Genomic DNA, 27150 nt, shown 5'->3' on the forward strand with positions numbered 1-27150 from the left:
GGAACTTCAGTGCATATCACCAGGTGAAAGAAGCCAATCTGAAACAACTAACATGGAGGATTTTTAGGGCAGTGAAATTTTTGTATAATACTATAGTGGTGGATATGTGTTATTTATAAATTTGTCCAAACCCACAGAATATACAAGAGTGAACCACAATGTAGAGTACTGACTCTGGGTTATAATGATGTGTCAGTGTAGATTCATCAGTTGTCTGTCCAGGTGGGAGCTGTTGGTAATGGAGGAGGTACATACGTGGGGGTACCAAGCATTTGGGAAATCTCTACACCTCCCTCTCAATTCTTCTGTAGTTAAAACAGAATAAAAATAACCTATTAAATAAAGAAGAGAAAAAACTACATAGGAATAAACAGTAATATAATAGATATAACAATTGAGGGTTAAAGTGAACCCAACCAAGGTATGTCAAAATATAAAATTTGGGAAAAGAAAAATTGAGTTAAAACCCTGGCAAGGACCAATGATTCATTTAAATATGCGTATGATTAAATAACTTTTGGAGGGATAATTAAAGCATGTTGAAATATTTAACTAGAAAAATTCATTAAGTTGAACAGTCCTTTCATTTTATAAAACAAGCATAGCTTTAATAAAATAAACCTAAGAAAGATAATATAAAAAAGGAAAACGTTGATAAAATCTCTGGGAAAAAAGAAAAGACAGCTGTTTAAGTAAAAAGATAACAAACAAACCTAGAAGTAAATTTAAAAAAGTAATAAAACAGCCAAGTATGACTGTTTTCAGAATGCAATGATAATTCACTACCAGTAACCATCAAAATAAAAAGGAAAACATGAGTTAAGAAAACATCACATGATTTCTAAAAATGCTCAGTGAAAAGAAAATGTAAAAACAAGAGGGGCAGATTAATAAAACCAGGGCTCATATCATATCAAATGGTAAAATTATAAATTATTCATCTATATCAGCACTAGGACAAGAACACCTGCAATAGTTAATTGTAGCATCCTGTGTGAGTGAGGTGTGACATGATATGCACTGGATCATGGCTTTTGGGGAACAGATTGTCAGGATCTTTTTGAAAAATATTTTTAGTAGTTGTTGAAATGTTTAAATGCACTTCAATTTTGATATACAGTCATACTTTTTGGAATCTCTCCTTCAAGACTAAAAGTGTCCATACAGAAGAATTTACGCAGACCATCACTAATTATTAGGACCAGAAAAGTTGAAAACAGCATGTTTTCCAAAGACAAAATTGTGAACTCTTGTACATCTATTCAAAGAAATATTATGCCACTATGAAAATTAATATCTGGTATGCTTAAACCTAAAAAGACATCAATGACTTATTTTGAAATGAAAAATAAATAAGTAAAAATGCAGTTAATATATAATAACTAACTCCTTTATCAAAATCTGAATTTTAGCAAGAACCACAGCTGACTTGTATGCTCATTGAGTTTGAGAAGCATTGTTTTATCTACTGAAAATTTCACACTCAGTCTAATAGATTTGTCACCTAATCTTATATCACACACACACAAAAAAAGAGCATAATGAAAAATACTGTCTTGGGAGTGAGATGGACATAGAAAGCTATAATGAGCTACATGTCTAACCTCTTTGAAAACATCCTATAATTCAGGTAATTAAGTTTTAGTGATGCTACCTTGTGCTTTTATTTTAGGTCACTGTCTTCTCCATAGTTGCTAATGATCTCAATGAATACGCGTTCCTAGGGCTACTTTTCTCCACCATATTAGTGCCACCCTTCACTATGATTGGCTCTCTGCTAATTTATTCTGAGGTAAGTATTTCCAGTCATGTGCTAGGATCATCTTTAGGCCTTAAGCAATGGGCCCTGGATTCTAAACTAGGAAACAAAAAAGGACTGGAGGGAGGTTATAGACACTGGGGAAAAGTGGTCAATGGGTTGGAGGTTCATCAGATCCAAGTTTCATAGTTAGAACCCTAGAGTAAGGAGGCTGAAAAAGTAAAATTGGATGGTAGAGAGGCTAAAACTCATTTTGGATGGGTCTAATTATGGAGAGTGGGCAACTGAGCACTTAGGGAGAGCAAGATCATTTGAAATGTCATCAGGGTGGTGGCAAGTCAGATGATTGAAGAAAAAGTAATTTTCTCTAGAGGGAGGAAGGCAGAGATGGTTAGAAATTTACTGCACAGGGCTTAAAATTACTCGGGAAAAAAGCCTTGGTAAATACAGTTCAAGAAAAAATATTGACCTTTTGTTTTCTTCATTTGTTTGGTTTTTTACTCACTAAAGAATTGGGGATGTTGGGAAAATGCACTTGGTGTACATGTGAAGCTCAAGGTGAAGAATTCTGTCCTCAAAATTGGATATAGGAGGACAAGAGCAGTATCAGGATTCCAGAGTTCTTGGAGCAAGAGCGCAAAAAAAGGACAAATGACAAGAGAAAGCCAGATAAAGTTGGAGAGGGAATTTGTCTTTAGACGGCTGTGCAGGTGGCTTCAGTGGGTCTCACAAGTACCTCCCAGTGTTACATGTAAAAGCACCTCAGCCTACAGGCAGGCACAGGCTAGCAGCCTGTAAGACATCTTGGGAGAAGGAGAACCACTATAATCAGAAGATGATTTTTCCTGCTGGGTGCCGTGTCACACACCTGTCATCCCAGTAGCTCAGGAGGCTGAGGCAAGAGGATCACAAGTTCAAAGCCAGTCTCAGCAAAAGTGAGGCACTAAGCAACTCAGTGAGACCCTGTCTCTAAATACAAAATAAGGCTGGAGATGTGGCTCAGTGCCCCTGAGTTCAATCCCCAGTACCCCAAAATGACTTTTCCTTGATGCACAGGGAGAATCAGGTAGGATGGTGGCAAGGTCATTTAAGAGACTTTACTTTATCTTAAGAGGAAGGAAATTCATGAATGATGGAAGGTTCATTTAGATATTCTGTCTCTTTGTTTTACAGATTTCCTTTGATTCTGTGGATTCCTCAGAAGCTTCAGATTCTCCCGTGCTATTTCTGGCTTTGCTAATAGTAAGAAGACATTTCCTTCTCAACTGTCTAACACGGGGGACACAACCTTTGTGTGGTTTGAGATTCTGAATTGCATAACTTTAAAAAGGTTTGGACATTTTAGGCAATGGAAGACACATACACACACACACACACACACACACACACACGAACACACGAACACACGTTTTCCAATCTGAACCACCATCATTACAATGAGTACCTCATGCCAAGTGTGAAGCCCAAACTCTAAGCAGCACCCGTAGTACCTGTCATCAATGTCCTTTTACTATATTTATGTTACGCTTTCTCTGAGTAACAGATTGTCTTTCAAACTTGTGAGAATGTTAATTTTATATCTGATCAAACTTCTTCAGTCAGTTGTAATAATGAAAATTCTTGTTTTATGATGAAGTTCCCTTTGCTTGTCTTTCTCTTTCCCTAGCCTTACCTCCATTGGTTCATTTTCCTTTTTGTTCTTGGATGTCTGGAAAGGAACTTCAGGCGGAAATCAATGAGAAAGGACCCAGTGTTCAGGTGGAGAAAATTCAAATTATTATAATTCATGGAATGTTACTGAGTTTGAGGATATAGTCGTAACAAACGTGAGGGCTTGTGTTGAATATTTGAAAATGAAATGGAAGCTAGTAATTGGAAAATCTTCAAATAGGAAACTATGGGGAAGGTCTTACCATGACTCAAGTGTGCCTTGAACACCTGAACTACCACACAGAAGGCCAATCGAGCCAATCTAACATTGGTGGTAGGGTCGAGGGTGACAAGATGACACACAGTTTCTAGGTTCCTTTTATCCTACAGCCCTGCCTCAGAACCCATAGTTGGAGGATGTATACTATATTATTGTTTATGAAAAAGTCATTGCCAATGAGCAGACAAAGGCAGGATAAGGGTAGCATCACTTGATTCATTGATGGTACCCAGGCTGCTTGAAAGGCAAGTGGCAGAGAGGAGAAGAATAGAGATTGTGCTGTGCACACCTCATTAATCTAGTCAAATAATTGATAGTAGGATAGAGGGGGTTCAGTATTTTTGCCACACGTAGTTTCAACTGGAAACCCATCATTATCATGCTGTTTTGATTTTAGAATTTCTCCAAGAAGTGGTGATGTTTCACCAAATCCAGAAGATCCTGAAGGAGAAGATGAAGATGTTAAGATAGAAAGAACAAGAACAGCCAATGCTATGGCTATCCTGGATCTGCCCCAGGTAGAACCTACAAACCCATTCTTTACCAGATGATTTTGTCAGTCCGATAAAGAGAGCAATTGTCTAATCCTAATTTTTGAAAAGCACGTGAGATTCTTTCATCCTTACTTGTGTAGTTTATGACTTCACTTCAATAGGTACATGGTGCTCACAAAGCTAGGAGAGCAGAGGAAACACAGATACAGACACACGCACACACAAACACAGACACACACACACACATACACAGAGGACAGAGAAATATGAACTTGTCAATTTATTTTTTAGGGTGATAGTTTTTTTTGTTTGGGGTAATAGGGATTGAACAACTCCAGGGCACTTAACAACTGAGACACATCCCTAGCCTCTTTTTATATTTTTTTGGAGAAAAGTTCTCTCTAAATTGCTCAGGGCCTCACTAAATTGCTGAGACTGGCTGTGAACTTGAGATCCTTCTGCTTTGGCCTCCCCAGCTGCTGGGATTACAAGTGTGCATCACCATTCCTGGCTAGGGTGATAGTTTTAATAAATACAGCTAAGCATTGCAAAGCCTAAGTAAGATTTTGTGAATTGCAAAAGCTCTTCCCCTGCAGGAAGTCAGCCTTGGGGGAGTTTGCTTGAAATGGCAGCTTGTAGGGGAAAGACTGGTTTGATGGATGGTTTTATAGAGAGGAAGGCTAGGTGGGAAGGTGCATGGAGCACTCTCTGGATTGAAGGTGAGGATAATGCCCTTTGGCTACTGGCCTGTCTTTTCAGAAACCAGTCATCATTGCCAGCTGTTTGCGGAAGGAATATGCAGGCAAAAAGAAAAACTGCTTTTCCAGACCGAAGAAAAAAATCGCCACAAGAAACGTCTCTTTCTGTGTTAAAAAAGGTTGGAAGCTACGGTTCTGTTGGAGTGTGATTTGGACCTCTGAAGACTAGATCTTTCTAAGGCAGGATGGATGTTGAATCTGGGGGCAGCTCTTGATGATCAAGAAATATAGCCAAGGCATCTATTGGCTAAGGCTGCCCCTTCCTGCCTCAAGCCTCCCGTAGAGTTAGGACATGCTTTCTCCTTGCCTAGGACGACAGTTTTGTCTGCTCCATTAAAAAAGAGAGACACAGACAGACAGAATAAGAGACAGTGTTTCTGTTAAAATGCATGGCTAGATTTTATTCTGATTTATTTTCAAATATGCCTTTTCTATTTATTTATTTTTCTGATGCTGGGGATGGAACCCAGGGCCTTGCATATGCAGGCAAGTGCTCTACCACTGAGCTACACCCACAGCCTCCATATAGATTTTACAATGAAATAATTTCACAATGACCGGAACCCACTGAAGCATACTAGTACATTCCTCTTGTCTAACAAATAGCGCATGTTATGGAAAATGTTTATTGAATGCAACCAACCTAAAATAAAAATGTGTTTCAAATTCCAGCTCAGCCTCTTACAAACTGCATGACCTTATGCAAGATATTTATGTTCTTTAAGCCTCAGCTTCCTCCTCTGTAAAATGAGGCTAGTAATAACATCAGGGATGCATGTTTGTGAAGAATAAGTGAAATAATGTACATAGCACATTTCACATAGTGCTTCACATAGTGCTTGCCAGTGATATTTGCTTTTATTCTTGTAATGATTGCATATTCTGAGTATACCTATTTCTTTCAGGTGAAGTTATAGGGCTGCTAGGACACAATGGAGCTGGGAAAAGTACTACCATTAAGATGATAACTGGAGACACAAAACCAACTGCAGGGCAGGTCAGTAAAACACACAGAGAGATGGTCACTAACGCCGCCCAGAACAATGCTTTACAATGAATATGACCACAATCTTAAAAATGCACAGATGACCCTTAATAAGTTAGTGGGATTTATGCATCAGATGAAAAGGGTTAATTTAAAAATCCACTCTCTGATTCAAAAAATAGTTGTCAAAAAAGGTTGATGTTATCTATACTGTGCCCTTTATTGAGTAAAACATTAATGGAAACATAGGTGTCTTGAGATCAGAGACCTTAACTTTGTTGACCTGTCTGTCCTAAGAACTTGTTCAGTTGAACTGTCTCATGGAGCATCGAATCAGAAACCACAGTCAGAATAATGACAAGTCCTGCTAATGTGACTGCAGTTGCAAATCTTCATGTTTCATAATTCTTCTCTAGTTACGCGCTGTAATTATGGATGTGTGAGACTGTGTAATAATAAAAGTCCATCAGCAAGGAGAACATCATAGGTATTTACAGAGGGTCTCTTTGACAGAAACTTTCTTATTGTGACACATCCTGACCCAACAGATGTAAAGATGTGGGAAGCTGAGCAGCAGGAGGTATTACTGTAGGTACAATGAAGTTCTCAAAGATAACAGGTTATTGGCAAAAGACCTAGAATTTATTACAACAATAATAATCAGAGGTAAGAAAAAATAATAATAATTGTCTAAACTCCAAAGCAAAAACCTGAGTAATATACTATTCCACTTGTCGAGGCCAAATGATGGACAGACAAAGGACTACCACTTTGGTGGGAAAATACTATTGGCCTTTGACAGGAGGTTAAAGTCAGAGGGAGTGTTGACAAAGGAATTTTGCCTGGGGTGGTGACATGATGGATGTCTTTCCCTTTCCACTCTTGCCTCACCCAGCTAAAGCAGGGTGAGGTCATGTCACTCTCTCTCTGTTACAATCTCCCACTTGGAATTGACCCAAAATCTTTACAGTGGCTGTAAAAGGCTCCACAAGACTTGGGCTCCTTGTCACTGTCTTTCACAACCTTTTCCCTTTGTTAGATTGACCCTCATTCACCTTCTTATTGTAGGATCTTTATGTTACTGAAAGATCTTTCTTTGTCCCAATTCCAATCCAATAATGAGGACAAAGTTTGGAGGAAAATTTTTGTTGTTTTGTTAGCAAAGGAGAAACACTGGGGACTCCTGTCCCAAGAGGCTAGGGTTCTGAACATCAGGGAACAGAGGGCTTTTAAACAGGTGATTCAAAGTCAATACCCAGGCTGTGCCCAGTCAGGGGTCAGAATTCTCTTGTAACCTTGAGCAATAGCTGTTTCTTAAATCTTCTGGTGCCTGTCCTAAAGTCTGGATTCCTTCATTCCTGGTGTGTGACCTCAAGGACAGGTAATTTGGCCTAGGATGGAAGGAAGATTACTCTTACTTTCCCCATGGTTAGGGAGGGAGATGGGAAGAAGAGAAAGAAATTTAAAAAAAAACAACAACTAAAAACATCAGTTTTAAAATAAACCAATGATGGAACAGCAAGGGTCATGGTCAAAGCATGAATCAGGCCCTTGATGCATTTGGGTTTGGTCTCCCTGGAGCTGGGGTACCCTGCCCTTTGCTCTTCATCTGCTTGGATATCTCCTTCTGGTCGCTATAAAATCTACCTTTCCAAAAGGCCTGCATTATTTGTAAAATTAAAACCTTCATAGTCTTTTTAAACACATTTATTTCCTTGAAATCGTGAAGCAGAATCTTTAATTAGTCACTTACATGTTTACATCTTAATTTTTTTGTTTCTTTCTCTAGAACAAAAGTTCTATGAGGAAAAGCTACTTTATTTTCTCCTCTTTTGTACTGGGGAGAGATAATATAGCAACAAGTTCAAGGGCTTGGATTCTGAAGATAGATCTAGTTCCAGGTTTACCTTCTGTGACCTTGTGCAAATCCATGTACATGTTGGTTTTCTCATATGTAAAACAGAAATGATGAGACCAACACATAACATATCTAGAGTTTCTGTAAGGATAACATAGTTCAAAATATATGAAATGCTTAGATTTGGCCCATAGCAAGCACTGAGTTCACATTAGCTATTATTGCCTGGCTCAGAAGAATAAGAAATGCTCTCATGGGCTTATTGGTTCCTATGGAGGAGACAATGTGAAGTTTTTTCACTTATTACTTAGCTCAGGATTTCTCAAACTTGAAACAAGTGATGTTTCAAAGCATGAAGTAGGCCCCTGCTGCATTTGGGTTTGGTCTCCCTGGAGCCGGGGTAGTGTTTTATCACCTTTTTTTTCTCTGAAGTGATTACATATTTACTCTTGGAGCCCATGTATGTGAAGAGAAGGCCACTGGAGTACACACTCATGTGACAAATACACACAATTTTGAATAATCTTTAAGAATGAACTTTTTTGTATAGGTGATTTTGAAAGGAAGCTGTGGAAGGGACGTTCCTGGGTTCCTGGGGTACTGTCCTCAGGAGAATGTGCTGTGGCCCGGCCTGACAGTGAGGGAACACCTGGAGGTGTATGCCGCTGTGAAGGGGCTGAAGAAAAGGGACGCCTCTGCCATCATTACACAGTATGTGGGGAGCCACACCCATTTGTCTACGGGGGAGGGGTAGACAAATCAGAGGAGGCACTTTCTAGCTACTGATCCCTTGCTCATAGGAGAAGACTTGGGCATCTAGAACCCAGTTCTCTATTATTTTCTCACCCGATGAACCTGGAGAGAGAAAGTTTACTAATTATTGCTAATATAAAAAGAAGTCATTGAAAATATAAGTGTAACAACTATGAACGACTCAAATAGTATTAGTCAATTTTGTGCTACTATCATAAAATACCTGAGGCCAGCTACTTTTGAAGAAAGTAGCTCACAGTTTTAGAGGCTGGGAGTCTGGTATTGAGCAATCCCATGGGTTTGGCCTCTGGTAAGGGCCCAACAGCAGATGACATGGCAGGGATGTGTATAAGATGGAGAGGTCACATGACCTGACAGAGGGAGCTGGGGATTCCAAAATTCCTTGTGAGGCCATGCCCCTAAATGACCTAAAGACAGGCCACTAAGCCCCACCTCTTAAAGATCCACACTGCCTCTTAACATCACCACATTAGAAACCAAACTTCCACCATATTAACCATTTGGGGACAAATTATATCTATGCCATAGCAATATCCCAGGAGATTTCAAAGCTATTACCACTCTGATGACTATAATAGAGAAATTTTAAAAATTTCTCAACTACAAATTTCTCTACTACAGTGTTTGTTCTGATTTGCTTGTTCTGGTTTCCCATTGTTCGTGGGTAATAAAGATTGTGTCTCCTTCAGGTTGGTGGATGCCTTCAAGCTGCAGGACCAGCTAAAGGGTCCTGTGAATACCTTGTCAGAGGGAATAAAGAGAAAGGTATGAGAAGGGCTTGGGGGAGGTCTGTGCACCCTGCCGACCAGTGCCGGATGGGCTCTCCCTCTTGTTCCAGCTGTGCTTTCTGCTGAGCATCCTGGGGAACCCATCAGTGGTGCTTCTGGATGAGCCATCTACTGGGATGGACCCTGAGGGGCAGCAACACATGTGGTAAGGCATGATCATGAGCAACTCCATGTGGATTTACGGATCCTGTAACAACTGACCTTCAAAGTAGTTCTCTTAGAAAGTCTATTGTCAGGAGAAGCAAAATGAAGGGAAAAAATACCTGATTTCATATTGCAATTACCAGTTTTATTAAGGAGAAAAAGATGCATTTGTTTATATAATTTAGAATGTGGTTTAGACAGAACATAGAGGATGATATTTGGTAAAGAGTTGTTTGGGAAAATGCTGGCTTTCAGGAGTATATATGAGAAGGCAGAGGGAAGAAGGACAAAAAGGGAGAACTTACTATTAAATATGTAATAATCAAAATACATGCTGTAAATATAAGTGTCCAATGCCCCAAACCAATTCCCTAAACCAATGCCTACTCTAAGAATTTTATTTTTTTCTTAAGTCTTCTGGGTATGCACAATGCATACTTAATTGAATTGATCCTTTATGTATTTATTTATTATTTTTTGTTGGCAATGGACCTTTAATTTTATTTATTTTTTATTTATATGAGGTGCTGAGAATTGAACCCAGTGCCTCACGTCATGCTAGGCAAGTGCTCTACGACTCAGCCACAAACCCAGCCCACAATCTTTCTTCATCATAACCAAAACACAATTCTTAAAGGAGGATAAAAGAAACATTCCAGATCCTCAATACGTTCTGTAATTGTTTTTTGGAAATCTCTGAAGTCTGTCATTTTGTCCCTTTACAGCATATATTGTGATACATATTTCATAGTAAGTTCCCCCTTTTTGTCTTTCTTCCCTCTACTCTCATAAATACACCTGAAATTCAGCATTTTTCCAAACAACGTTTTACCCAATATCCTCCTCTATGTTCTGTCTAAGCCACATTCTAAATTATAAGCTCTAATCAATAGATTGGTTATTTACATGCTTTTCATCCTTTCATGAATCCTGGTTTGGGTCTAGGCTGAATTCACTTCATGTTTCAATGTTCACTACGTGTCCCAATAGAAATTAAAAAAAAAAAATTCCACAATACCTTGAGCATTTGCTTAAGATATCACTTTCCCTTGACCTAATTTTAGGCAGGCCATCCGGGCCACCTTTAGAAACTCAGAGAGGGGTGCCCTCCTGACCACCCATTACATGGCAGAGGCAGAGGCCGTGTGTGACCGAGTGGCCATCATGGTGTCCGGAAGGCTGAGGTGAGTACCCTCCTAGGCCCACACTTGGCCCCCCAGTGGCACACTCTGGTAGAAAGTCATTGCCAATGTGAGGAGCTGGTGCATCTGCTCCCAGCCCTGTGTGGCCCTCCCCAGGCTCAAGAGGCAAAATAGCATCAGCAGTAGATTCCTCCCTTACCTTGCTTGACGTCATCCTCCCCTACCTCCAGGTGTATCGGTTCCATTCAACATCTAAAAAGCAAATTTGGCAAAGATTACTTGCTGGAGATGAAGGTGAAGACCCCTGAGCATGTGGAGTCCCTCCATGCTGAGATCCTGAAGCTCTTCCCCCAGGCTGCAAGGCAGGAAAGGTAGACACAGGTGTTGTTTGTTTTATCTTGGCCTTTCTTTAAAGAGTTATGAGAAATAGAAGCTTTATTGTTTGTTTGTTTTTTTTTCCATACAAGGGATTGAACCTGAGGTGCTTAACCACTGAGCCACAGCCCCAGCCCATTTTTAGTTTTTATTTTGAGACAGGGTCTTGCTAAGTTGCTCAGGGCCTCGCTATGTCATTCTTTTATTTTTGTAACTATACAATAATTGTATGTTAATTACAGAAAGGCTCCTATTCCAAGGCTACTAGAGGAGGAAAAACAAGACAACAAAGTGCTGATTTAGAGGTAGAATCTTGCAACGGAATTAGCATTTGTGAGACCTCTATACTGCGCCAGCTACTGATGTATACATTTACTTAGGTCATTTCCACAGCCCTTTCTAGAAACTAAAATAATCCTCTATTAAAGGAGATGCCCTGCATAAATCCCATGGTTCAGTTTGGGGCCTCACTGGAAGCTCAGTGAATGGTGTCTTTTAGCTTTTGTGTTATTATTAGTAATGGTACTTGAGGCTCAGGTAGGTTAGGTAATAATTATAGCTAGTGGTGGACACTGGAGTTGAACCTGGTGCTTTTTATTTAAATGCTCTTCTCTTTTCACTAAGAACCAGGAAAAGTAATCTTGCTTCTCCCTGATCGAGGCATAGATGCTGTGCATCTCTCCCTGTGCCTCCCAATTTCCTCTTAGTAGATTAACTTTTCATTGGTCAAAGAGAATTTATCCTCAGGTTGTCTCCAAGACCATATACACTGTGTGTATTTAAACAAAATGTGGACAAAATTGTTGCTCCTTTTCAGACATGTACCCATTAGAAATCCTGCCCTTGAAAACTTGCGCTCAGCGTCACTATCTTGTCTTTGCAGGTTCTCCTCCCTCCTGGTCTATAAGTTGCCTGTTGAGGACGTGCAACCTTTGTCCCAGGCTTTCTTCAAATTGGAGATAGGCAAGTGTCTGTGTAGAGATGAGACTCTGAGAAACAGAAAAAAGCCAAACCAGAAATAAAAAAAAATATGCATTAAGAATTGTGATATTACATGCTAAATAAATCATGCATATCTTAATACAGTGGTTCTCAGCAGGGGGGTGATTTGGCAACATCTGGGGTTGCTTTTGGTTCTTATGAGTAGCAGGAAGATGGCAGGGTGCAACTGGCATCTAGAGGGTTGAAGCCAGAGAACTGCTGAGCATCCACATTGCCTAGGGAAGTCCCTATGAGAAAGAATGATCTAACAAACATGTCATCAGGGCTCAATTCCAGAAACCTTGCCACCAGTGAACAAGGCTCTGGGGGAAAGAGATCATTGACATTCAGAGCTGCAATATCCACAGATTTATACAAGCAGAAACATATCAATTTGGGTTTTTTTTATCTTGAGTATTTTTAGATAGCATTAGAAAGTGATAAGAAGTTTCCTCTCTTTGCTCAGGTGGGCTAATCCATGACTCTTTTTGGGGATCCCTGGTTTTTGGTCTTGCATACCACACTGATCTAACCCGGGCTTGTTTTTCACCATGTTAGTGTAAGAAACCTGATGAGCTATGAACTCTGCCCAGGCCTCCTCTTGAGCTGTGCTTTCTGGCTTGCTTCCTGACTTTATGAGAGGCCTCAGGCTTTCCAGCTTTTAAAAAGGGACTTCTCCTAGAGACAGCATTATAATTACCCAATAAGGTCTTCTTTTTCTCATCCTTTGTTTACCCTGTCTCTATGCTCTATATTTTATACTGACCACTTTGGCTTACGGGTCAGTCTTACGTCATTCTTGTGGGAAGGATTCCCACAGTGGTCTCCGATCAACAGGAAACATTTATAATGGATCAGTAGCAGAAAGACTGATGTTCCAGGAAGGCTGTCTCCCAAGAATACGATACAGCTTATTGTTGAAGAGATTTCTAACGTTTTTGCTTTAAAAAAAATATTCTCTCCTACCCCAAATTCCTTCCATTGTGCTTAACTTGCTGAGACTAAGATTTTTATGTGGGAAAACACACATCTTTTTTTTTTTTAAATCACAGTCCTATCCTATTGTGTGAAGATGACACAAAGTGCAAAATGTGGAGACATAAGCCAGCACTTTTTTTAAATCCAGGTATCAATAGGCATCATTGCACTCTCAGCTGCAACACATTTATCGAGTGAGCTAGGCTGGGTACCATGCAGGAAAATGCATGCCCTGTGACAATTCTTCTTAGATTCATTCTTCCTAACCACCAGATCACATTTGAGTAATGCAAACTCCAACCAAACTCTAGGGTGGTGTGCTTCTCCCTAGTCAGGCTTGCCTCCGATTTGGAGATCTACAGCTGGGAAGATGGGATAGTCCCTCTTCTCTCTCTTCTTACTCTGTTCTTGATTCATAAGCTGAAGTTTGGGCCCTCTCCAGAGTAGAGTGAAAGGGAAGAGGGAAGGGATAATATGGAGCAAAGCTTGATTGGATCATCAGAGCTGTAACTCTAACACCAGGGAGGGGCTCCTGTAAAGGAGTGTAATAGCAAGAAACGGCAAAACCAGACTTAGGTCCACAGAGGGGGGCGGGGCGGGGAATAGAATCCGGGAGTAGAGTCAGGGTCAGGTGGAATTTACCACCTTGGAGAGACAGTAACTTTCCATCAAGGGACACACTTAGTGTCAGGGAGGGAGTGAAAGCATAAATACTATGACCTCCCCTCCCTCCCTCTGGCTGGTCTTTCCTCTGCTAGGACCCACTGGGAGACATCTCTTAATGTCAGCCTGTGACGTTAAGGCAGAGAAGAATGAGGGGAGATAGAGAGGGGCCCATGGAAGTTTTTCAGCATAGAGGGAACTGTGTTTTGGCTAGCATGGGTATTCTGGAACTTTTTATATTGTCTTCCATTCTTGGGGTGACTCTGCCACAAACCTCTGTGAAAATGGGACAGTATTTCCTTCCTATTATATGAGCGTATGGTGCATATGCTTTTTCATACTCAACCCAAGAATATTTATTACCTTCTATTTTATATTTAAGATCTACTTGTATGTGCTTTGGGGACATGACTCAATAAAATTCCCTAAATAAAAAATACATGAACCTATAATATATGTTCATCCTTCCACAGTCAAACAGAGCTTCGACCTGGAGGAGTACAGCCTCTCGCAGTCCACCCTGGAGCAGGTGGGTTGGCTTCAGTGGTTCCACGTCATCCATGAATCTAAGTGTCTTGTATGTGCATACCCTTTGCGCAGGGTGACAACCCTCCCCTTTTATTTATGATTTTCTCCCTTTCAGGTTTTCCTGGAGCTCTCCAAGGAACAGGAGCTGGATGACTTTGATAATGAACTTGATCTCTCAGTCAAGTGGAAACTTCTCCCACAGGAAGAGCCTTAAAGCTGCAAATAATTTGCTTCTCTTTTAGCTTGTGACTCATTTTTAAAACAGTATTTTATAGCATTAATATGCCTTATCTCAGAATAGCACAAAATATTTTTGAAACTCATGTCATAACTTTTCTCAATAGTATTCTTTTCAATAGAGCAAGTGGGCAAATTCAGTGAGAGCAATGATACAGCCAAAGATCATCCAGATCACACAGCCACGGGACCAGCCAACAAGTCCCATTCCGCAGAGTACCAGGTTTACAAATGCATGTATGATAAGATTGTTGACACTTCTGAGGATGAGACAGAGATCGTTTAACTTTTCTTAAACTTCAACATATTGAATATTTTCTCATCTTTTTGATTAGGTAAAGTAGAACTTAAAATATAATATTGATTTTAGAGAAAAGGCAATCAATCGATTACCTAGCAGCACAGTATTTGCTTTTTGTAACTCGTTTTTTAACCTCTTTTTAATTCAGTGAGTCTCTTTTTCTGTCATTATTCAGACTTTAGATTACAGAGTAAATGTTTTGCCTGTGATGATTATAAAAGAAATTTGAAAACTGTCAAGACATATGCTTGCAATAAGAATTTGAATGATCAACTTGAGGAACATTTTTAAAACACGTTTTGCATTCTAATTTGAAACATATTTCTAATTTTGTATTTTTTAATGTTATAAGTTTGTACTCTTAGCAAATTATTAAAGAGTCATAGGTCTTAATTTACTCTATCTTTATATGTTATGACTCATCAGGTGACCCTAAAGCACCTTAAAATCAACAGAATAAATCTGTAAAGTCTTTTTTAGGTGATTTTTCATTGTTGTTACTACTTCACTACTATTAATGATGCTAGATAATTGAACATTTGAAGAAGTCTATGTGAAAGAGTTTTTTTTTTTTTTTTGATTGCAATATTTCTTGTATCTTCTGGTTTATGGAATTACCATGGTGCCATTGACCTGTGAGAATACTCATATGAGAGAAAGGGCCCTGGATTTCTTATTCTAAAAAAGGAGACATTAATATAGGTTTTAGTGACCCACTTGACTTTTATGTGTTACAAAGTGGTTGAAATATGTCAACACATTGAAGACTACATTTTTATTAGTACTAGAATAATTGTCCCTTGCAATGAAACAAGGGCTCCAAACTGCAATTATCACTGAATTATAAGTAATAATAGAGTGTTCCCTAAACCAATGCATCACTTTCTAAGACTTGACTCAGTCACACTAATAACATTCTATTAGACTCAGGAAACATTTCAGTGAAGCATTTTTTGATGAGAAAATGTTAATGTACTATGTATTATGAGAAATAGCCAAAACATGCATGTATCATTTTAGCCGATGGTACATTTTCAAGGCTAAAAAAAGTGAAGATAAACAATGTTAATAATCTGTGCAAGAATGTTTCAAGGGGAGGACTTGTATCTAGCAGTCCTGTAAAAGAAACTAAAACTAAACTTGAGTCACAAGACTTTCAGACATATAATTTTAGAAGCAGTCAAGTGATAATGGCAACATTGTCATTTATAAGAAGACTAAGAATACACATCATTCGCTAGACTCTCTACAAACATTGATTACTTTGTGCCTACTTCATATAACATTGCAAATAGTTATTTATATTTATTTTGTCACTGTAGGAGGCAGAACTTCTAAAATGGCACAGTGAAGATGTCCTCCCAAACTCCAGGCCCTTTGACTATGATGTGCTATTGGTCCATGTGTCTATTATGTTGCATATCATGCTTGATTTTAAGATAGGAAGATTGTCTGGGCAGGCATAGAGAGATAATCTGATCTAATCACCAGCCCCTTCAACGTAGAGTGCTTTCTCTGGGTGTAAAGTACTTTGTGGTATTGGCTATTGAGATTATTGAGAGTTGGGGCTGCTTACTACAATAGTGGGTTATCACTGCATTGACAAATGCAGTAGTTCATGCCAAGGAAAGGGTGAGAGCAAAACCTGGAATAAGTGATACAATTGTGACCACAGGGTCACTGATGCAGTTGCTCAAGACCTTGAACTGATCCAAGTTGTCTTTCCCCACTCCTCACCTGGAGCAGAGGCCTGCAAAGGTGACCATTCCCACTGTCTTCTTACGTGGTTAGGGTGTTGATGCTCTGGCAAGCTGAGACTTCTTCCATTCCCAGTCTACCTGTATCATTCCATGCCAAAAAATGTCTAGATAGTAACTTGCCTATAACCGGGGTTAATACAATTTTTTTTTCAATTTATTGAGTTCTATCCATGGCAATTTCAAAGCAAAAGAGTTAAAATCTTGGGTTAAAATTGCTATCTTGAAATGGAATTCTTATTGTAAGTTGAAGACTTTTCTAACTTAGTAATACAAAGCTATATATATATTTTTTTAATACTGGGAATTGAACCCAGGGATGCTTTACCACTGAGCTATATCCCCAGCCCTTTTTTTTTATTTATTCTGAGTCAGGGTTTTGCTAAGTTTTTGAGGGTCTACGTTGCTGAAGCTGGCCTTGAACTTGCAATCCTTCTACTTAGGCCTCCAAAATTGCTGGGATTACAGGCGTGTACCATTGTGCCCAGCTAGATATACAAAATTATACCAAATGAATGTTTGGAATATTTGAAGTAAGTGATAAGAATAATTTATTCAGACAGATTAATAAATGAAAATATTACCATGGGGTCATAATTGAATAATTTCAGTGATACTAGGTTTAATTATTCTTATAAGAGATGTGAATTTCTCAACACTGGGCCAGCCTATAAAAACCATTCTTTTGGAACAAATCTAATAAATTAACAATGAAAGTGGTCAAAAACCAATAAGATTTGTAGTTCATGACTGAATATTTTCAAAAGAACCCAGGTCTCAGTAGTGGTTATACAATAGTCAGTCAATGATTCCTGTGAATGAAGGTAAAAATTCAATGAACTGCAGTATGTACTGTGAATCAGCAAAGCCTCTGGAAATCAAGTTTGTCAAGGACTACCTAAAAAAAAAAAAAGTCTATCACATAGGAGTGGCAGTCCACCAGCTACAGAAGGCAAAGCTTTTGTGAGGGGGTGGTGCTTGATAGAACAAAACAGGTTCCTGTTGAGTGGATATAGCAATTCCTATGTATATAAGTCCTTACACCTTCCTGAAGCCTCACCTGCAGCTTGGGTGTGTGTTTAACCAGCAATACCAAATTACCTCAGAAATTCTGAGCAGGAAAGGACCTCAGAGACCCTACTGTCATTTGCTTATTGTGTAAGTTAGAACCTGACAGATTCCATTACTTGGTCCTAGAGAATCAGGAGAACTTCATCTCAGGGCATGATTAATTTTTTTTGTAGACTTTTTTTTTTTTTTGAAAATGCATGGGTGGATGCAAACTAATTTTTAATATTTCTAGCTACATAAATTGGGATATAAGGATCTAACACAGGCTGGATAATGGCTTACAATTCTCTTTTTTGCTAATGGACGTACATTAAATCATAATTTGATTGGCCAAGAACAAAGTCTCTTTTATGATTCTCTTAGTTTGGATTTTCACTCTTCTCTGAATAGTTTCACGATCTTCTTGAATCACATGGTCCAGTGACTCCCTTAGGACTCTCAGCATTGAGAACTTTTTAAGGTGGAGCCCGCTGACAGAAGGTATGGAGTTCAGGAAGTGATCAACTGGAGATGGTGAAACAACTGTCTTTAAAACAAAAAAGGAATTTTACCAGTTTAAAAAAAAAATACACAGTGGTGCATGCCTACATGAGGCTGAGGTAGGAGGATCACAAGTTCAAGACCATATTCAGCAACTTAGCAAGGCCCTAAGCGAGACCCTGTCTTAAAATAAAAAATAAAAAGGGCTGAGGATGTGGCTCAGTGGTTAAGTACCCCTGGGTTCAATTCCTGGTACAAAAAGAAAATAATTAAAAATAGACAAAGATTTTAAAAGGATATAAAATTTAGTCAAAAATGTTTTATCAAATAACATATTTTTACCAGTTGTATATTGTTCTTCCAGTATTCATCTTCAGCTAAACTTTGTGTTATTCTCATGTTAAGTAGCTCAGCTTGTTCAGTATTTGATTATATTTTTACTCTCTTCAAATTTTGTCCTAGCAATGTTATTTAGAACTTCCAGTCTCAGAGCCTGAGTATTCTTTGACAGACCTTCCAACCCTAGCCAATTTTGCCCCCCTCCTCTGTTTTTTTGTTTTGTTTTGTTTTGTTTTTGTTTTAATCACTTAAATTCTGCTTGTTGGCCATATTTTACCTTCCAACACACCCGTCCTAAACTCCCAAACCAGGATCCTTCTGTTCCATCTGGGAGACGAAGATTGCCAGAGAAAATCATTTACCATGCTTGTCAAATGCAGTAAAACTCTATGTACATGTATTTAACTGAAATTGCTTGATAGGCTCTAGAATTAATATCCTTGGGGGCCCAAGACAAATACCAAGATCACAACATCTCTGCACCATTATGCATGACATTTTCAGATGCCTTAACTCATGTCCTTAGCTTTCTCATTCCTGATGATCGTTCACGGTCCCTCCCACCATCTTCCCATACACACACATCAAAGGACATAGCCCAATGTACCAACAGTGTCAAGGTTGGAAAACCCTGGTACAGGTAAATACTGTGCAAAAATTAACCTAATGATGTGATCAGGTGTCAGAAAAGAAGGCTAATCAGAAAAGACCTCTTTGGGGGATAACAAACTGAGGATTCAAGTGACAGTGGTCTGAAAATGGGAGAGAGGTGAACAGGCCAGAAGAGCATGTGGAACAGGCCAAGTTAGAAACAAGTTTGAGTGTTTGACATGATGGTAATGTGGAAGGGCCTGGTAAGATGGGACAGTGGGTACCATGGATTTTACACCAAGTGGAGTTGAAAGCCACTGAAAGGTATTAAGAGGGAAATTCATATTATCAGATACATATTTAAGAAAACAATAACACTTGCCTCTGAATGGAGAATAGATGGTATGGCCTCCATAGTGGATGTGGGAAAATTCAGTAGGAGGCTGTTGCAATAATGCTGATTGAGAGATAACAGAGCCTTGGAGTAGGGTGAAGGCTGTGGGTGTGGAGATCGTGGGTTGAGTTGGGATATACTTTGGAACTAAAGTTAGTAAGACTTGTGGGTGAATTTTCTGTGAGCATCTGGCAGGAATGGAGGCGAAGGGTAGTTAAGATTTTCTTAGCTTGAAAGGGCAGAGGCATTTTCTGAAACAAAGAATGGGTGGAGGGAGGGAGAAGGTATGATAGGGGAAGTCAGGGAGGGGGAAAAATCAAGATTTTGCTTTTTAGAATATTCACAACCTGATTTATATTATCAGACAACATGTCAAACAGAAGATCCAGAATTCCTGGGGAGAGATAAAAGGCTTTTCTCTAAGCTCTTTACTTTTTTCTCTTTATCTAAAGATAGTGTTTTATGTTTTGAAATCTGTCACTTTTTTCTGGAGCATAGAAAGGAAAAGTTAAAAATACTGGATTTCCTCTGCCAAACAGCTCTTTAGGATACTATATCAGGCAGCTCACCAAGTTACATTGGTGTCTCTCTGCTGCAGGAACTGACTGGAAGTCAATACAAAAAAAAAAAAAAATTTTGTTGGTCAGTGATCACGTGAATTCAATGTTCAGCAGGTCAGGAAAACTACAACCATGATCTGCCTCCAAAAACAGCTTGGGAAATTTCAAAGCAGGCGAAACAGATGGAGCCTAACAAGGATGTGGTTCAGACTAAGAAGAAATATGAGCCATTTTCCTGGAAAGAAAATGAGACCCAGGGATTAATTTAGTTTCTAGGTTACTTTCTTCAGATATCCCAAAAGTAAGTTCATGTTTTGTTTTTCTGTTTTGTTTGTATTTCAACATTATATGTATGAAATGTCAAATATCTGTGGAGAAATTATTTTTAAATAATGAATGTTTCTGATTTTTTTCTGATACATTTCATAGGGGAAAAAGGACTTGGATAATACCTAATTATTAAAAATTACAACTATCGTATCATTGCCATGGTGTCCGCCAAAGACTCCTGTATTGGAAGCTTCATCCTCAATGCAACCATGTTCCATGGTGAAACTCTTGGGAAGTAATTGGATTTTGAAGGCTCTGACCTCATCAGAGAGATAATCCACTGATGGATTAGTAATTTAATGGCATTATCACTAAGTGGTGGAAACTGTAGGAGGTGGAGGAAATAAATCAGTGCGGTGATCCCTGGAAGAGTTTTCTCTTCCCCAACGTCTTCCTCTCTACTCAGGCTTCCTGACTGTGATGAATTGAGCACTGCTGCACCCTTCTGCCATCATGCTTCTGCCAACTGACCATGGACTAAAACCTCTGAAAAGTGAGCCAAAATAAAATGTTCGTCCCTTTAGTCAATTTGGTCACAGCAACAGAAAGCTGACTAGAACAATCGTGTTAAGCTAAACAACAAAAAATAAGAGCAATGTGCCAATAAACTGGAAATGTGCTCATGAATTCATTATGAAGAACTTGGGTCAATCTTTAGGACATATGTGACGTGTGACTCTTGAATGTGAGTGCATTTTCAAATTGCAGGTTTATATACAGAACGATATGATTTTATCATCCGCAATTTGCAGACATTTGGGATATGCTTCCTATAACTGGGAGACTTTTTACTGATAACATTTAGAGAAATGTTTTTGTGGTCTCTCTCATTTTCAGACTTTTATTTTAAAATATAAAATACTTTCTTGCATCTTTAACTCTTTGAATGTGATGTGTTGAATCCGATTGAGAAATATGTATCTCTCATTACAATAGTATTATTTCAAATCCTTTGCCATTTAGAATACTTTACAGTGAACAGCCTTCTATACTCATGGTAAAACAAAGGGTTTTCTTCCTACATAAGCATTAGCATTGCAGGAGAAAATCAGAATCTTTACATAAACTATGAAATTCACAATAACAAGACCCTGTCTTATTTTATATTCAGATATGAGCTGAAGAGCCTAACAAATCAGGTGAGGAAAGGAAATAGTATAAGGGATAGTTTAACAAGTGACCTTACACTGTAAGACTGGTTTACAATGGAAAACCTACAGGGTCACGAGTCACAGTTCTTCAGGCTACATGGAGCTGTGGCCGATTCCCTAGTCAGGTGATCCATCACCCCCTTGACTGTTTCCCCTCCTACACAATCTCCTTAACAGTGTCCACACTGCCAGGGGCAGCCCACAGTCTCTTGGACACCCTGGCTGAAATCTCTATTTCTCCCTTCCACTTTCATTTGTGGGCTTTCTGACCTCTTTTTCCATCTGTTTGAACCTAGACTTGCTCCCAGCCTCAGTGAACAGCCCGTGTAGTTTCTCTCTGGCAATACCCTCTGAGCCTCCCATGGGACCTGGCCCCTGGACATCTCACTGTAGTTTCCACTCTAGGAAACTGTGCCACCCTGTGTGTGATCCTGTCCCATGGCTGTGAGGGCTTCAGGCAGGGACACACATACCATTTACCTCCATGGTAGTATTCTACAACAGTGTAGATCATTTATGGACAAAATGACATTAAAAATGAGGTCATGTCCATGTCAAGACCTAGATTGGCATAAACTAGGATGGAGCTTCTGGCTGTGTGCCTAAAGTCCTGGTGCATTTATGCAAGCATTTATGTGGCCCTCTAAACTACTTTTTTTTATAATTCAAACAAATCAATCTATTCTCATAGGCAATTAAGACTTTTCATAAACATTTAATGAACAGGGTTTTGTTTTGTTTTGTTTTGTTTATGGACAAGCTCCAAGGAAGATTCAGCAAGTTATATTACGGGATTTGAAAAAGCTATGAAAAAGACATGATATTCAGTGAGGCACTGATAACTAAATTGAAATATACTAAAATATACTTGTGAAATATCATTTAAGAAAATACAATTGAAAGCATCTGGATGTGAGAGTAGGAGAGAGGAGGACAGCACATGGTGGTACCTCATTGCTAAGTTTAGAATTCAAAGAATCTAAGCACTTCCCTGGGAATATAGCGTAATCAGGTAGGACTTGTTGGCAGGAAATTTATTCTTATTAATATCTTAACATTTATTTCCTCTTCTTTATTCATCAACAGAGCAAAAAGTTGAGAGAAAGAGAGAGAGAGAGGTATTTGTTGACAAACATGGGCTTCATCATGCAAGAACTTGCTTACAAAAAAGAAGAATGAGAAGGGACACTGGAGACACTCCTTTGTTATGACTAGGTATCTGTGCTGCTTTGTATATATGATGCCCTGTGTGGCAAGTGTCCTTCATAGATGGTCCCTGAAAAGCAAACCACATCTTTGTACAACAGAGGCAGAAGACCATACGTTAAAGACTAAATATGATAAAGTAGGGCAGCAACTGAGAATTCAATAACCATTTAAAAGCTTACAAAGACGATTTTTAAAAACTAATATTTGTGCTCATTAATAAATACTAAGATTAGGATGATGTTAATTTTAAGAAATGATGACTGTATTAACCAATAGGTACAGGGAACAAAGATTTTTCATTTTGGATCTCTTCCCTATTAAAACAGCATTTGGTTTCTTAAGAAAACAGAGACTTTGTGAAATGATAAGAGACTGTGAAGAAAAATCTCCATCAGTTCTTATAATCTGTACCATTAGGTGGTATTTGCTAACTAAGATGTGCTTGGTCTTATCCTGTTTCACAGATGTCCTCTTGAGGTCCCCTTATCTTGACTTGTGCTTCTCAATAGCACCTTCATTCAAAAGCATACACAAAAACGATAATGAATATTCATCACATGATTACTACGTATTAAGTCTTTACATACAGTTTATCCTCACATTGAGCATGTGATCTTTATTTTAAGATTATCAAGGAACAAATGCTTGGTAATTTGCTAATAATCCTAAAGATTTAATTTATGGACAAAGGATTAAAATCCATTTCTATTAGAGTATTAATGTCTCTCCCCTTTCATGCACAATACCCTCACTCCAATGCAGAGAAAAATAATTCACTTTTACCGGGGGGTCAACGGCCAGCATCTTTTAGGGTGTAAGTCACCCTAAAACTTAAAATCTCCAATAATTAGTGAATAACAGAACACAAATACTCAGAGATATATTTACAAAAGGTGAAACCCCTCATATATCTAGTCCACATGGGTTCTGGAACTAGACAAAGAAAAAACGGCACTGGTGGTTTATTTAAGGGGGGACATCAAAAGCAGGGATAAGATTTCAAGGGCAGAATCTCACTTCGTGATGCCTTGCAGTCAGCGGTTGATTGACATCTTGGCAGGTCACATCCATCTCAGGTGTTGTGTGGGCCACGGAAGAGCAGGATAGAGATTCACATTGTCCCTGGGCAACTGACCAGAGGAAATGTCTACTGATCATTCCCAGACACCAGATGTCTCTATCCATGGGCGGTGACCCACATGTAACCTATGGACAGCTCCTGACACACTTTATTCTTTCAGTCTTTTTAGCATATTTATTTGCATTTATATATAACATAGAGTTGAATACAATGTCTCTGGAAAATAGATTATGTTAATAATATCCACTTTGCTTCTCTACCCATTTAAGAACTTTACTGTTTTGGAGCATATCAATCATGCATAACATGTTTTATAAGGAAAATAGACTTGTACAGTGACTTACACTGAAGGAAATCAGTGCCTAGTTGAGCTATGTACACACTCACTATTCTACATTATTTTGGAAATATTTTGTGCCTATACTTTTTGTATAACTAATATAATTGGAATGGACTGATATTTTTGTATCATTAGAATATGCTCATTAATCAGAAATGTGAGATAAAATACCTAATTTTAGTGAACCCTTCTGATTTTATTTTAAACATTGGAAATGCACTTTTCTCATCTTTCATATAAGTGATTTATTCAAGGTCACTGTATGATTTGGGTTCATTTTCATAGAAAACTCTGCATAAGAAGGAATGAAATATGGTTTCCTAAAGTTGTTGTTTCTGGTAATAGACCCTACAAAAAATATTTTCTCTTGAAATGGCCAGAAGAAATCTTAGATAAAATACTTATTTTTAACAGCATTCCTAAACTAAACTCTCATGATGTTAGGAAAATTCAGTAGCCAATAATGGAAGGAACCCCTGTGCTAATGTTTACTGATGTTTCTGAGTTTACCAGTTTTGCAAACAGGAAGTCTGGGCCTCCATAGCAATTTCAGGACAAGTTACATGGTCTCGGGCTTGCATCAGTGCTAAACCTTTGCATTAGGTTGGAATTTTCAATACAGACACACCTGCAATTCAAGGGAAGGGAGGGGGGACTTGCCCTGTGACAAAGAGATAGAAAAAAAGAAACTATGTTCTATGTTTTACCTTGGGCTCCAGGTAAAGTAAAAACTACTCCTTTATATAACTTCTAGTATCTTCCTAGCTTTGTGTAAGGTAATTATCAAACAAGGACTACAAAACAATTCTGACATAGAGGAAGGAAAAACGCGCCATCAGAAAGACCAAGAAGCTCTGGTAGCAATTGGTTAGAAAAGGAAATTTTTCAAAAGATAGAAACAATAGCAATTATAATAATCTCTGGGAAAGGAAAATTAGCTAAGTAAAGATTAGAAAAGCTTTTTTTGAGAAAGATTATAAAACTTCGGTAAATAAATAGCATAAAATTTCTATTTATTAAAAGGAATCATGGAAGGAGTCATGTGTTGTGATATTTGTATCAAATGAAACAGACAAAAGATTAATATTCTGAAATATGAAGGATCTTACTAGTGAATTTAAAAAGACATACAGAGGACATACATAAAGTATTAAACTTCTTAGTAAATACTGTTGAGAAATACAAACATCTTGAAAAAGTGTGAAGATGACCACACAATTCAGGAAACTAATTATCATGGGAGGGTGATGGTAGTGAGAAAATAAGGTGGTAGAGGAAACTTTGGGAGATTCCAATTTCCTGATGTTTTATTTCTTGAAATGTGCAGTTAATACACAGATGTTTCTTCCACTTGTCTGAATGTCAGGTGTTAAGTACAAAATATGTTTTCATAATTTAAAATGATTAAAAGTTACTTTAGTACATAAGTAATTTCCTAACCTAATACTGATTCATCTTGCATAAGCAGCAGTTGAACTTTCAATAAGTGGTTAGTTTTGCCTTTTCATCTTTTAGAATACCTTTTCCCAGAGATTTCCTGAGCATTACCTCCTTACAAGTTCCATCCAACCATCCCTGTGTTTTATAAGCAGTGTTTTCCTATTAGAAACTGAAAGGCAAGTGACTCACCGGAGATTCAACCAAGAGATTTTATTGGGGGGCTGCCCGAAGGAAAGGAGAGGCAGAAAGTAGAGAGAGGAGAGGAGGAGGGCAGAGAGAGAGAGAGAGAAAGAAGAGGAAGAGGGAAGAGGGCAGAGAGTAAGAGTGCAGAGAGCAAAGAGGAAGAGGGTTGAGAGGAAGAGAGGAAAGGACAGAGAGCGTGAGCTCACAATCTTGGACTTAAGAAGGGTTGTGTAGGCGACATGGCGGGTGCTGATTGGCAGGGTGCCTCAGGAACAGCAAGCAGACACTATGTTCAGCGGAGATTGGTGGAGAAAACCTTTGAATTTGGCGCTCTTCGGCTTGGTGCCCTTTGGAGGAGGCTGGGGGTTAAGGGTTCCGCAGTTGTCCTCGGGAGAAGGTGGAGTCTCCCACCTACACAACGGAAACTGCTTTATTTTGGAAGGTTTTTTGACTTGTTTTAGACTGCTGCCTTTTGATATTCATGAAAACTTATGTTAAAACCAGTACAAAAGCAGAAGAAAACAGCTCAAGAAATATCATGAAAGACAGAGATGCACAGAATATAGGAAAGTTATAGAGTGAATCTAGAATACCCTTATAGTACCTGGTAACTACCATTCTATACTCTCTGCTTCTATGAATTCGACTTTTTTTGATTCCACATATAAATTGGGTCGTGTGTGTGTGTGTGTGTGTGTGTGTGTGTGTGTGTGTTTTCCTTACTGTGTTTGGCTTATTTCAAAATTCATGTTCAACTCTTATTCATCCATCAATGATCCGCTCATGTTAACTCCTCTGTGAACTGTCATAGATTATACCTGGCTACTTCCAGGGCCCATTTAATTTTTAGCCTATTCCCACAATTATCACCACACTTCTCTTTGGCTTAAAGCAGCTCCAAACTACAGGCAGAAAAAGCCATTTTAGAACAGTGACTTTGATTTTTTTGTGTGTCCCTCCTTTTCTCTTCATTGCCTCATCTAACCAGAAATGCCAAGTTAGAGTGAAAAGATAGGATCAAAAAAGGAAGTGAGAAATGAAATTTAATCAATGGAAAGAAAGGGCTGAGTTGTGTGATTAAAAAGTAGTTGGTGGCAAATAAGTATAAATTGGATCAGTTTATGAATTATATATTTACCTGATAAAATAAAACCAGGTACATACATTGTCTAAGATTCCAGAGCTATAATAGCACACATAGATAATTAGATTCCCTTCTGTGACCATAATCCTCATCCTCCAATCAGTAGCATTTAATACTTTTTAAATGTTCATCATGAATCACTCACTGAATATGCAACACAAAACATTTTGTTTAGTCTTCAAAAATAGCTCTTTTATGTAGATATTATTATTATTTCCATTTCAAGATAATTACATCTGTCAGTTATTAGGTGTGTAAAGGGGAAGATACTCAGAAGCCGGTGATGTCATTCATTGGTTCTTCTTATCTCCATAATACTACCTGACAATTAGGCAAATCTCGATCATGGTAAGGCAGAGACATATTTCCATCTTGTTTCTGTGAT

General features: G+C 38.6%; 1 protein-coding gene across 3 annotated transcripts in view; it reads left to right on the forward strand.

Moving 5' to 3' along the window:
* The window catches only part of LOC143410339 (ATP-binding cassette sub-family A member 9-like), a 73894-nt gene extending 51081 nt beyond the window's left edge, over positions 1-22813 (forward strand). The window contains exons 26-42 of one of the 3 annotated variants that reach the window (XR_013092720.2): positions 1673-1792; positions 2933-3001; positions 3426-3517; positions 4087-4207; positions 4943-5060; positions 5847-5938; positions 8335-8495; positions 9248-9323; positions 9397-9491; positions 10555-10674; positions 10863-11003; positions 11891-11970; positions 14103-14158; positions 14273-18982; positions 19926-20188; positions 20317-20902; positions 22455-22813. Coding sequence is in view for 1 of the 3 variants with exons in the window: in XM_076871146.2 (XP_076727261.1) it covers positions 1673-1792; positions 2933-3001; positions 3426-3517; positions 4087-4207; positions 4943-5060; positions 5847-5938; positions 8335-8495; positions 9248-9323; positions 9397-9491; positions 10555-10674; positions 10863-11003; positions 11891-11970; positions 14103-14158; positions 14273-14371 (1440 nt within the window). In the remaining 2 variants the exon portion in view is untranslated. Of the gene's footprint in view, positions 1-1672; positions 1793-2932; positions 3002-3425; positions 3518-4086; positions 4208-4942; positions 5061-5846; positions 5939-8334; positions 8496-9247; positions 9324-9396; positions 9492-10554; positions 10675-10862; positions 11004-11890; positions 11971-14102; positions 14159-14272; positions 19566-19925; positions 20189-20316; positions 21059-22454 lie in introns of those variants that run through there. The other 2 variants (XR_013092719.2, XM_076871146.2) reach the window with 2 other exon arrangements.
* Positions 22814-27150: the final 4337 nt, after the last annotated feature.

Source organism: Callospermophilus lateralis, chromosome 11, assembly GCF_048772815.1.
Source record: "Callospermophilus lateralis isolate mCalLat2 chromosome 11, mCalLat2.hap1, whole genome shotgun sequence".
Taxonomy (NCBI): Eukaryota; Metazoa; Chordata; class Mammalia; order Rodentia; family Sciuridae; genus Callospermophilus; species Callospermophilus lateralis.